This window comes from Dermacentor variabilis, chromosome 5 (assembly GCF_050947875.1).
Source record: "Dermacentor variabilis isolate Ectoservices chromosome 5, ASM5094787v1, whole genome shotgun sequence".
Taxonomy (NCBI): Eukaryota; Metazoa; Arthropoda; class Arachnida; order Ixodida; family Ixodidae; genus Dermacentor; species Dermacentor variabilis.
This window is the reverse complement of record NC_134572.1, coordinates 64,381,645-64,394,360: the sequence shown is the minus strand read 5'-3', so window position 1 is coordinate 64,394,360 and position 12,716 is coordinate 64,381,645. Positions and strand designations below refer to the sequence as shown.

Sequence of the window (12,716 nt, the reverse complement as noted above, 5' to 3'; positions counted from 1 at the left end):
CTCACCTGGAGAATCCGTAAGAGCACGACCGTTGAGAACTTTACTTCAGACACGAAGCCTCAAGTAACGAAAGGCTAAATCCACGCAGCGAGAAGCGAAACCGACTGCTCACTTCTGAGCACTGCGTTCCGGGGGACTCGTCTAGATCGGATGAGAACTTGGGGGTGGCACAGCGGACTGGTGGGGGCGCGGGAGGGGCGGGTACAAGGGTGGGTAGGGGTGCGAGAGCTAAGAAACGTGCCCGCTAGAAAGATACACGCTAACGAATGCCCACAAAAGAGGGAGAGAGCGCCTGCTGCCGTACCCTGTAGACCTAACCTGGCAAGAGTCTTCCCCACAGCGACGTCTTGGTCCCTAGAGTCAGAGGGCTGCGTTAATGGCATGCCACTAGTTCGTTTGAACAGAGAGTGCCTTTCGTGACCTGTCCTTCTGCCTGCTCGCCGTACTTCAGGTCAGCAGTAGCGCAAGACTTGACGTATTACGACGCGCGTATAGCATCAGACCGGGGGGTCAGGTGTCTTCCACGGCTTTCCGTCCCTTCTTTGTCTGGCTTCCGCAAACGTCGCTCCGTGTTTGGAGGCCTAATGCCGCGAATAACGGCACGGCGCTCTCGGATGTCGGCGGCTGGCGCAAAATAAGACGTGTGACGGAGCCAATCAGACATGCCTACTTCACTGCGAATGTCCTCCACCCCTTCACATCCTCCCCCCCCCCCCCCCACGTTTCTTCCAATATAAGTATCAAGAAAGGAAGGTGTGAAAGCTGCGAAAAATAACAGTCAATGAACCCAAGTAATTTGACGCCTCTTTTCTTTGACCTTACATTTAAGCCCGTTGCGATAGAAAGAAGATAGATAAACGGGTGTTATCTATTCATGAAAGCTCGGGCGAATTTTACGTACCTAAGAGGTTGAAAACCTATCGAACATTTCGAAAGAAGTAGTTTTATACGGAAGACAAGAAAGGAAATGAAATTAGTTTAATAATCTTCACGTGCACTTCTGATGAAATAAGAACGACAGTTAGTGACATGTTTTGTGGGGCATTGAACTAGCAAAGAAAATACGATATTGTCGTAGTGAAAAAATTTATGCCGACGGTATCTATGTCACATGGTTGTCTGCTACACGTGTTTGACGAGCAGCGTGACGCGCATGCATGTGCCATGTTTTTCAGTATATGTTGCCGTGTGACCAGTGTCCTCTTTGTGATATATATATATACATATATATATATATATATATATATATATATATATATATGTATATATATTATGACCATTATTCTCGCAAAGTAAAATGCGTGTGAATGAATTATGGCATTTGTAAAGTTCCTGACCAAGAGCCCGAATAGGTTATATGCTGGAAGGTTTCAACTTGACCAATCATAGAGGAACAGCGTTCTACGGTCTGTGATTTAATTACAGGTAACTGAAATTTTTATTGCATCTGCTCTAAAGAAACAGCGTTGCTTTAAATTGAGTTAATTGTGATTATGTGGGGCCACAAAAGGTCTGCACTGTTTGTCTTTTTATCTCTTTCTGTCTCTCTCTCTCTCTTTCTCTCTCTCTCTCTCTCTCTCTCTGAGTGCGCTATTCCTTTTGCTATCTTTCTGCCTCCCCTTACCACTTCCCCAGTGCAGGGTAGCAAAGTGGATATTTATCGCCTTTCGCATCTAATTTATATATCTTTACCTGTCTCTGAGTATAATCTTTTCTCCTGAATAAGGTTGATAAACATGATTAACTAAAAGGATGCTTGATCCATCCGTATGTGATGCCATATTCAATTTTGTATGGGAAACGCGGAGTTTGACATGCTGATTTTATTGTTTTACGCTCCTCAACATGAAAACAAAAAATATTAACTTCAAATTTGAAAACAATAAAAATTGATATTAACGGTTAGTATTCATCTAATATCTCACTCTCAAATTACAAAATCCTATTTAAGTATTCTTCCCTTCTTATCTACATACTGCCGCCCAATTGCTGGCCGATCCCCCGTAGTGGGTAGCTCCACATCCATAGCCATCAAACCAAACGAACCAAAACCCCATCCGCTATCACCATCACCACAGGCATTCATCTGAGAACGAGAACGATCCGCGCGCTCACGTTCGACGCTCGCGTTACAAGCTTGAGAAGACGCACAACCAGCGCTGTGTCGAGAACGATGCCTTCCGGTGCGCGGCCGTCCCAGGACAGGCGGAATGTGGACGACGAAAGGCCCGTCGATGAGAGCCCCGAGTTCTGTGAGTTAGCCCTAGCATCGCTTTACAGTCATCTCCCCACGCCTCTGGGAGGTCCGAAGTTTTACGCTCTCTCGCGAGAGTCGTCCTAATAAAGCCGGGTGTCGCGACAGTTCGAAAGCCCAGACTATGTAGTACTGTTTAGCGCATGTTGAAGTGGAGTGGCAATGTTGCCGGGGGAGTTGTACGCCGGGCTTGTTAGTTTTTCGTTGGACATTGCGAGCCGCACAGGCGACGGAACGAAAGAGATACGAACAGGATATGCGAGTTGTTACCAACAGGAAATCTGAAGACGACGTACGCGAACAGGGCAGTTGTATTTGCCCTGCTGTTCGTATTCGTTTATTTAGGAATTCTTAGAGCCCTCAAGAGTGGCACCGATTGAGATGATCAAAACTGCGCAATTTATAGTACAGTGACAACTACAATGTACAAGATATTGTCCAGTAGAGAACTAGTAACAGGGTACTTAACAAAGATGGAAAGACCAGCCACGAATGCAAAAAGAACAGGATGCTATACAAGAACAGGAAATTAAGCACGCCAAATAAAAAATAGATGCTATACAAGAACAGGAAATTAAGCACGCCAAATAAAAAATAGAAGTAGAAAATCATATGGCGGCACACTGTTTGCGATAACACTGCCCTTGTCTCTCGTCTGGTCAGATCTCTTGTCTAGTAGTTTACCATGTTCGTCATCTCGAAGGCATTATGTGGACGTCGCCTAAGGATTACGCTCATCAGCTGTGTGTTTGATCTGCCCAATTCGAATTTTGCTCATAATGGTAAGAAATCCATCGCTGCAGCGACCTGCCAGGGAATAATTATTTTTAATATCGATAAACCGTAGTAGTCGCGTTCTCGCGCTATTGTTGTGCCCATTGAAATTTGCTACAGCTAGTACGTGCATAACCACTCCTTGTGCGCTCTTTACAAGCGCGATAAACCTTAAAAATTTACCTTCTTGTTATTTTGCCGATTATATCTCTTTCCATTCCTCCAGAGAAAAAAAAATGTGCGCATCCCATCCTAGTAGTGTCCCACGATCAAATTCAGCGCATGACTGTGAGAGCTGTCAATTTCTGCAAATGGCTGTAAGCCTGCGTGAACGTTCCTTTTTTTTTCGTGTACTAAGACAGAAGACAGAAGACATTGGTCGTTGTGGCTTCCGAAAAACATGCACGAACTCTGCCGCCCTCAGAGTCTGTATACGGCGCGCGAATGCGCTCACGAATTACGCTCATTCGCACGCAATAGATCTGGCTCACTCAGTGCATGTTGTACAAGGGACGAGCTTTTGGCTAAACTACTTCCGGTGTGGATCGCAGGTCTATCCGCAGATCTCTTGCCGTGCAATTTCCTCACTACGTGAAATATAACGAGTTCGGGTGTTGGTTTTAGTAAGCGCGCGTAATTTTAAGAAAAGTGCTTAGCTTGTTCTCAGCAAGTTTCACTATAGGCCCGTTCATGTTTCAGCAACAAACTTATTAGACAAAGCAGCTATCTTTATGCCCCATGCATAGTACGGTCCGCACGAGTATTTCACGTTTAAACATATTTAGCATGCGCTCTATCCTCTGAGTATGTAGCACGAAGTACGGTGGTACTTTTGCGACGCAACTCACTTCTCCTGGTAGGGCGCAATGAGCTGAGGACTCTTTAGTCGGAGACCAATCCTTGGTAGCCTTTGCACCTCGATGTGCCGATGAGAATACTATAGTGATGGTAGGTCTGGAGCTGATTGAACGATGAGCTCTTGAACTCACTTCACGACGCCACAATGCAAGGGGAATGTGAATGCATGAACTACTACTGCGCCGCCTAGATTATGCCTTTTGTTATCGGCAATGACGCTAAGCAGGTGGTAGTTCATTCTCAGAACAAAGCTTTTCATAACCCGCTTCAGCAGTCGTGGGTGGGCTTGGAATAATTTACTAGCAGTGTACAATCTAATTATTTCCAATCCAATTGGCCATCACGAGAGCTATAATCGACGCCACTTTAAGACATGCTTCGCGCCAATCTAAATGACTTCTTGATAGTATTTAAGAATAGTTGAACAAAACGCTACCGGATCACTTCAAGCTATCCTCCAAGAATAAGATAACCAGGGACACGTTAGGACGGGGCTTGTTTCCTCACAGCCACACTCAACCACTTTCAGACACTTGTAGTTTCATCCGGAAGTGGCACTTCGTGAGCAAGAAAACGGTGGACTCAATAAATTGCTCGAAGAAAAAGAGAAAATTGGTAGCATTCTATTGGCGCACACGTCCTGGGGCCGTATAACGTAAAACTATTCCAATATGTTTTTATTCCAATCTCCTGACGTCAAATCTGCGTAACCGCCGACGCAAGCATCGGGCGGTCACCCGCAGGGTTGTCTCAACAAACCAATCAAATGCTCCGCTCGTTCATAGGAGGTCACTTTTGTTTGCTTGAAAAACGAATAATACTGCCTGCACTGAGCGGCTTGTCTTATCTAATTGGCTCACAAGAGGCGAGGAGCATGCTCCAGTGGAGAGGGATTCGATGGGGCCGAGCCACTGAAGTGAATATTGATAACCGGAAGAAGAGGGTGGTGCCGGCGTCTGCGAATGGTCCGCTTTCCCTTACTTAGCTTACGGTGGCTCGTCGACAATCTCGGCGGCATGCAACGGAAGCTTAAGAATGACGCTAAAATGGATCCTCAGCAAAGAAGAGTTGGCAGAACGAGGTCGTAAACGTGCCGAAAGTTCTCGAAAACTTTACACGGCCACGCAGAAAGCTTTATTACACGCAAATAAGCCCATGCTCTCCGGAAGGGGGCGAGTAGCCAGTGCCGGAGCGATCGGCGGCAGCCACCTTTTATTCCTTTCGGAACGGGGCAGCCTGCGGCTATTCAGAAGAAAATTCACTTTTGTTCGGCATATTAATGCATCTTTAATACGTACACGTCATTTTGACGCGGTATGTTTTTGCGGTTTTGTGACGTCGCATGAGAGGCAGGTGAAGTGAATGCAGCCCGAAAATTTTGGCCAATAACGGCGAAAATGCGTCGAATCAGAAAGAACTACTTTTGTTTGTTTTGTTCGGTCAAATTATGCATAATCAGTGTGCACACGTCATATCAGATGGGGAGCTATCGCGGTATTCGTGACGTCGCTTGACAGACATTTGAAGTGGGGGTGGTCCGAAACAAGTTTTTGACCAATCGCGGTGGCCTGATTGCAGTATTGGAATAGAAAAGTTTGGAATAGTTTTACGTTATAGCGCCCCTGGTGTTCTCAGGATTCCCTCTCGCAGCGAACATAGGGCGATTAATAGTAAAACCGCAAAGAGGAGCAACGCCAGGCAGTCTGATGTTTATATGGCTGTAGCTCTAATGATATTGCACATCTTTTGGGTGCGGTCTGATGGCATCTTATGAGCAATATCTTAGTATGAGGAGCTTCTCGTGGTCATTGTGTCAGATACGAATTCCATCAACAACTTATGCAGACGACGTGAAGGTCCGGTGGAAGTACTTTTTGCTTTGTCCAGTATGAACTCTCGCGAATTCGATTAATTACGCCCATCTTTACTCGAGGCTTAAACAAAATGTGCATCCCTATTTGCAGTGAGAACGCAACTGAATAAAAGCCGGTATTTTATGATGTTGCTTTTGCGCTGCTCATCTTTACGTTCACTTACGCAGCCATCCTCGCTATCCGAACTCTGTTCGCGGTGGTGTGGATCGCCGCCACGGCCGTCGTCACGTTCACAACGGAGAAAGATCACAGCGCCCCCGTGTCATACCCGCACTGTGGGCCGCTGCAGGGTGTCGACGAGATTTTCGAAGAGCGGAGGCTTCACGTTTACTACGGCGTTCCATTCATGCGGCCGGCGCTGCTCCACAACCGATTCGAGAGGCTCCCGATCCTGCAGCGACCCTGGCCGTTCCTGCTAGACGCAAGGAACCAGCGCAGCTCTTGCCCGCAGCCGTCCATCAACGTCGGCAAGATGACCCTGTACAACACGAACACCACCGAGGACTGCCTGTACCTCAACATATATTTGCCAGCGCGAAAGCTGTCCGAAAGCATGCCCAAGTATCCTATCATCGTGTTCATCTACGGAGGCGGCTACTACTCCGGCGGCAACTCGTTCCCTTTCTACAGCGGCAAGTACCTGGCCGCGCACGGGAACGCCATGGTCGTGGTGCCTAACTATAGGCTGGGAGTGTTCGGCTTCCTGCGGTCGTCCATTCTCGGCTTGAAAGGAAACCAAGGCCTGCATGACGTGTACGCGGCATTGCTATGGGTGAAAAACAATGCTGCGGCCTTCGGCGGCGACGTTCACAGTGTCACGCTCATGGGCCACCAGGTTGGAGCTGCTATGATCGGTCTGCTTCACTCCTTAACCGGAGCCTCTGAGCTTTTTCACCGCGTCGTCATGATGAGCGGGTCGCCTTATATGCGCCACTGGAAGGAAGACGGCAAGGCCAAGGCGCGCGAGCAAGAGCAGCTCATGCAAAAGCTGGGCTGCCGGGTAGACCCAAAGGCTCTCCTCGACTGCCTGCGTGGCAAGACAGCCAAATCTGTGCTCGACTTCGTCACCAAGCTGAAAAACTGGAAGACGATGTTCATGCCCAGCGAGTACGAGGAGATCCGCGATGACGCCAGCGTCGATCTGAAAGCGACGGCCGTTTCCAGGGACCTCATCATCGGCACGACGGTGAACGAGGGCTCGTACTACGCCAACCTGTTTCTTGAAATGTTCTCCAAGTACGACGCCTCCAAGCTCACCCGAGTCGAGGCTATCAGGTATCTCGAGAACGTCACCGCGAGTCTGGGCTTACACGGATACAACGACTTGGTCTACTACTACGACCAGAAGTACAAGGACCACAGCCCGGATATCTTCTTCGCGAATGCCATTGGCGACATAGTGGTCAACTGCCCCATGAAGCAGTTCGCCCAGGACATGACCAGTGTGAACACCAAGGTGTTCATGTACGTCTTCAAGCACAAGCCCTCGTACTCGACTAGCCGTCTCGAAGGAGCGGCTCATCTCGACGACATCTTTATTTCGCTTGGCCAAGCTCTCGATGCGCCGGCCCTGAACGTGAGCGAGGTTGAGAAGGAGCTCAGTAGGGAAATGCTCCGGATGTGGGCCCGCTTCGCTGCGAACGGGTGAGTCCCACGCGTATGTGGCCTCTGCACTCACCCTCTCTTTAAATGTGTTCGATTTGTCGTTTTATAGACTGCCCAGGACTCCACTATCGAGGCGCTGCTTTTAGCCAACAAGTGTTCGTGTATACGCAGCGTCTCGGGATCTAATCGTTACGGTATCTAGCCTTTATGACAGAAGAGCTAAAAGAATCGCGTTATCCTTTGTGCTTTACGTTGTTTTGTTGCGTTCGTCAAGTTTACAATAACCGACGTGCTTTTGCGATTTGATGAACTGCGGCCACTGTGTTCCAGCGAATTATTAATGGGATGGAAATTTATGCATTTGTCACTGCTAAGTGAAGCAATGCCTTCTAACAATTTATGAAAAAATTTACCCCGAGGCGGTCATCATGCCTGTCGCAAAAGCTTGCGCTTCTAAAGTTAATCATAATCCATTATTTGGGTCCGTATTGTCGCAGCCACATCGTCACTCACTGCAGGCGAGCACGTCTCTCGCGTACACCGCTCAGCCCTGATGGATTTCCATTTCACAGCACTCGAGCATAGTGTAAGAATGCTGCACAAGCTGCGCCCTCAAAGACGCGTAGAGCAGATGCACTCTGTTGTATCGAACTCTTCGAGCCCCGAGACGTTCTTCCCGAGAGCCACCGATACTGAAACCCGTTCATGTCTACCGAGACGTCATTGAATTGCGCTACCGACACGTCATTGAATTGCGCTAACGTAATTGGCTGGCTCATCTGTACAGATTCCCTTCGATGTGAAAGGCGGTGCATTTTCCACTGTATTCTTAGGTTGTCACCGACTGCACTGACATCTGATTGCGCATATTCTCTGTGCAGAAGTCATCGTATGAAAGAAACATTCGCTCTGGGTAGCCACATCGTTAACAAGGGTCACTGCCTGCTCTGTTGTTCGAAATACTTTATTGACTCGTGTAAGGGCGGCACTTTTTTCTAAATTTTTACGAGGTGCGGCCCTTGCACTGGACCGAACCATTTCGTAAAAATTTTGCACACTCCGCATGCACCAGTGCATCAGAAGTCAACGCGCAGCTCTCGCCATCTAATAGCAGCACGCGAAAATTCGCCGACGAGCACGCGCGGCGTCGGGGCGCCGAACACGATTCCTTCTCCAGTGGAAAAATTTTTTTTCCAGATTTTGGGCTTTCAAGTTGGGGGGTGTGGCCCTTACAAGGGTGCTGCCCTTACACGAGTCTACACGGTATCCCGAATTGCGCAGAGAGTTGCGCATCATTTATGCCAACATTTATAGGCTGTTACGTGGGTATTAGAGGACACCACGTAACACTATGCAACAAGGAGGTCAAATGGCAGCAAAGGTTGCCCAGCTCTGGTGGTGTAATATTTGCGGAAAACGCCTTTCCAGTGATTTTGAAACGAAGGCGAAACCACCGCTCCGCAGGGATCCCGTCTCGCTGCGTAACGTGACATGGCCGCAGTTCACGAAGAACGAGGGAGTCTATCTCAACATCGGCCCCGAACCGACGTTGGCCAGCAGGTACCTGGAGGGCGAGTGCGACAAGGTGGCTCGCGCTCTCTTCAACTAATAAACGCCCGCTGACGTCAGCTCCCTCCTCCTGCTTTGGTCATCTGTGCTTAATTTTCAGCGTTTGCATCAGAGCGCCAGTAGCCAGTGCTGTGTCAGCACAATTACTACTGATTTATTGTCGGTACGACGTACTGACATGGGCGTAATAAGGTACTTGCAACACTCACGTATTGTCAGTAGGTCGCTACTTCATATAAGTAATAAATTATGGGGTTTCACGTGCCAAAACCACTTTCTGATTATGAGGCACGCCGTAGTGGAGGACTCCGGAAATTTTGACCACCTGGGGTTCTTTAACGTGCACCTAAATCTAAGCACACGGGTGTTTTCGCATTTCGCCCCCATCGAAATGCGACCGCCGTGGCCAGGATTCGATCCCGCGACCTTGTGCTCAGCAGCCTAACACCATAGCCACTGAGCAACCACGGCGGGTTAGGTCGCTACTTCAATGACCTGTTTAACATCCAGAATCCTCAGCACTTGCTACGTGCTCGCTGGACAATGTGCTCCAATGAGGTTATGCAAAGTTTATATAGGGTCTAAAACCTGTGATTGCGCATACCGCTCACCCCTGTCCGACTATGTTTAATAATGTACTCATGGTAATGATCACATTGCGAGTTCTTTCTTTTTGTTACTACTTTTGTTTATTAGAACGTGCATTTTTCTATGGTAGCATATTCTGTAATCAGTGGCTATCTCTTACTGTTTTGATATAAATACCTAATCTTGATGACTATCCTATTCCGAAGCAACACTGCGTTTGCTAATGAGTATGAGTTACTCGTTAGACGAATTAATTCGTCATTTCGAGTTATGTTTCTTGCTGGTTGCTGGAGGTTTTAACCGGTACGACTGAGTAATGGCGCTTTGCTCAACTCGGTGGAGTCGACGAAGAATTCCCAGGTTAGGATCGCTAGTGAATACGGGGTTAGTGCCAGACGAGGGAAGAACGCTGCAACCTATAGAGACTCATGTCTAAAAGTTTTCAGATGGAAGCGTTTGTGTTCCGCTATCTTTAACAAGCACGAATTTTTTTACTGTCAGAATTTGCTTAAATGGAGAAAATTGGGGAGGTCCAAAGCGCATTTTGTCATCTATGAGAAGCGAAGCTTTCATGTAGCCTTTAATAAAATGCAAGAAGTTTGCTCATTTCATTTCTGCCTCCTTCGCGTATTGGAAACTGGCAAGCACGCGTGTGCTCTAACACACCACAGCGCTAAGGAATGTGTCGACTCATATATATTGACTTATAATTCTACACTTCTTCATTTTGAACATATACAACTCACTTCTTTGCCAATCCCCCATTGCGGGTATGTGCCACAGCAGAAAAATCATCATCATCAACACGCGTCGATCATTTCAAAGAGCAAGTTGGCGTTGGGATCATACGATACGATTGTGGCCAAACGGTTATAGAAAGTATGCGTAGGAAGGACAGAAAACTGCTTAATTGAAGGGATTTGGCTCTTGATGAAGTGCATTTGTTGCAGTGAGAATGGCTAAGTGTCATTTGTTTTACCACTGAATAATTCCGTAGAGAACACGGCCCGCAACGTGGACACCTATAAGGGTAGCAAAGAAGGTATTACTGTTTTGCGTGCCAGCTATTCGGCAAGACAGAAACAGCAGTACACATCCATCCAGCAGCCATGGTCAGGAAAATTCGGGAGGGTTCGCTTTAGAAAACTACCTCCAGGAGTGCCGTGTTGGCCACCGTTTGAAAAACAGCACCTCATGCCGCGAAGCTTAAAAAAGCACCCATGTAAGCAAGTCTCCAGAGTTGCACGATAAACAACAGAGACCGTTGAGTATAGGATACACCAGCGCCTTTCAAAGTTCGAAGGATAACTTTGCGCTCGCTTGAAAGCTCAACACGGAAAACACATGCAGGTTAGCAGGACAGAGGTATACCGTTTCAACGGACACCCTATGGATATAATGAGCGCAGTCAAAATATATGCACGCGGTGCCAACCACAAGGCTTTACATAGCTTTGATTTTTTTCTCTTTCGGCTAGAGTTTCCGGTTGCTGGCGCTGTATTTTCGATGGTTTACTTTGAGGTAGCGTTCCCAGGCAAGGCATTTGTTATCATGTGTCCCCTAGCAAGGGGTGAAGTTCTTATGGCTCAAATTCAGCAACAGGGGCCACTTGGCCGTTCACATGGGCCACTTGTTAACGGGGATTTTGGGGACATTACGTGCATAAAAAGTAGATAAAGTTATGCGGACGGTACTCTAATAAAGCGCTGTTATATAGCGCTGAATGAACAGTGAAAATAAGACAGGCAATCTAGTTTAAGGAAGTCACAAAAAGTGGGTTCCCTTAGCAGGGCTAGTTGAAAGCAGCGAACCTTACGTGGCAGATGAGCATGCCATCTACCCCACCATACCTTTCTTTTTTTTTAAAGTCCAACGCTTTAGATCTCTATGTTTCAAGGTCGCATTCTGAGGTGATGATGATGATGATGTCCTTGATGAGTTTGGCGCTTACACACTCGCGGGGATTGGCCAAGAGTCGGGCAGACTTTAATTAAGTGTTCAGAAAATGGAGGTAACAACCTAAAATTTTGTTACATGAATTTAGGCGAGAGAAAATCGAAACGGTTCAGTAGACTGTCATGCTACGTAGAGGAAAAAAAATATCTATCATATAGCAATGCGGCAATAGAGGAGGAAGAAATAGAGGTACAGAAGATCGGAGCGCTAGTGTCACTGCTCGCGCGTTCGTTGTCGTCTTCTTCCACATCGATGCCGCTCATCACGCCAAAAAAGGCACAGTTAACTAAGGTACTCGAACCTTTGATATTTGGTGGGAGTCGAGCCCACGACCTTTAGTGGGAGAAAACAAGTAATAAGAAGCAACAACTGTTGTGGTCGCGCCGCTGGCACGAGTTGTTGTGGTCTCGGCGCTGACGCCCGTTGTTGCACCTGGGTCGCAAGCCCCAAGGGTAGCGTTGGCCTGGCGGCCTAGGGTACAACTGGAAGCATCCGAAGGTCCCGGCAAAGCATGAGTCGACTGGTAACAACAAAACAACTTGTTTATTCTAACATCGCAAAGAGTTGGCGGTCAGGTTGACCGAAGTAGAGAGACGGGAGAGCACTTTACTCAACAGAAGAAATCGGAGCCCTCCTTTTGGCGTCCGGGGGCAGCTGTTTTTATACTCTCGCAGTTGAGGGCAAGAAGGAACCCCTCTATAGACGAGCACGTGACTGTACAATGGGATAAGGTGACGCATACTGTCGTGTCGCCGCCGGTCGGGCACAATGGGGAGGAGCAGGTGGCTCACACTGTCGTGTCGCCTCCGGTCGGGCACAATGGGGAGGAGAAGGTGACTCACACTGTCGTATCGCCGCCGGTCGGGCACAATGGGCAGGAGAAGGTGACTCCTACTGTCGTATCGCCGCCGGTCGGGCACAATGGGGAGGAGAAGGTGACTCCTACTGTCGTGTCGCCGCCGGTCGGGCACCATATGCACATACACTCACACACGCACATGAAGACACGTGGCATCGGAACATGCCTGGACGCGCTTGGCGGGGAGGCGTAGCGGCGACGCCGAACGGGCCAAAATGTCTGCCGCTTTGTTGCAGTCGCGCCGGCTAAACCGCGCGTCGTAGGCGAAACGTAACAGACCGCCCCGCCGGGGGAAGGAGATCCCGATGGACAGGGGACTGCATCCGCTGTCCGGAGGGATGTCGCTCGATGATGCTCATAACCGAAGTCGGGCGTCCCT

General features: G+C 48.3%; 2 protein-coding genes across 2 annotated transcripts in view; one reads left to right on the top strand and one right to left on the bottom strand.

Annotated features, from left to right (window-relative positions):
• The window catches only part of Hdc (histidine decarboxylase), a 35,561-nt gene extending 31,563 nt beyond the window's left edge, over nt 1-3,998 (bottom strand). The window contains exon 1 of the mRNA XM_075692648.1: nt 3,877-3,998. The gene's annotated coding sequence lies outside the window, so the exon portion shown is untranslated. The remainder of the gene's footprint in view (nt 1-3,876) is intronic.
• On the top strand, nt 2,174-8,974 carry LOC142583556 (acetylcholinesterase-like). Its single transcript, XM_075694043.1, has 3 exons — nt 2,174-2,252; nt 5,928-7,404; nt 8,794-8,974. The coding sequence occupies exons 1-3, from the start codon at nt 2,174-2,176 to the stop codon at nt 8,972-8,974; spliced, it is 1,737 nt and encodes a 578-aa protein (XP_075550158.1).
• The last annotated feature ends 3,742 nt before the right edge of the window (nt 8,975-12,716 follow it).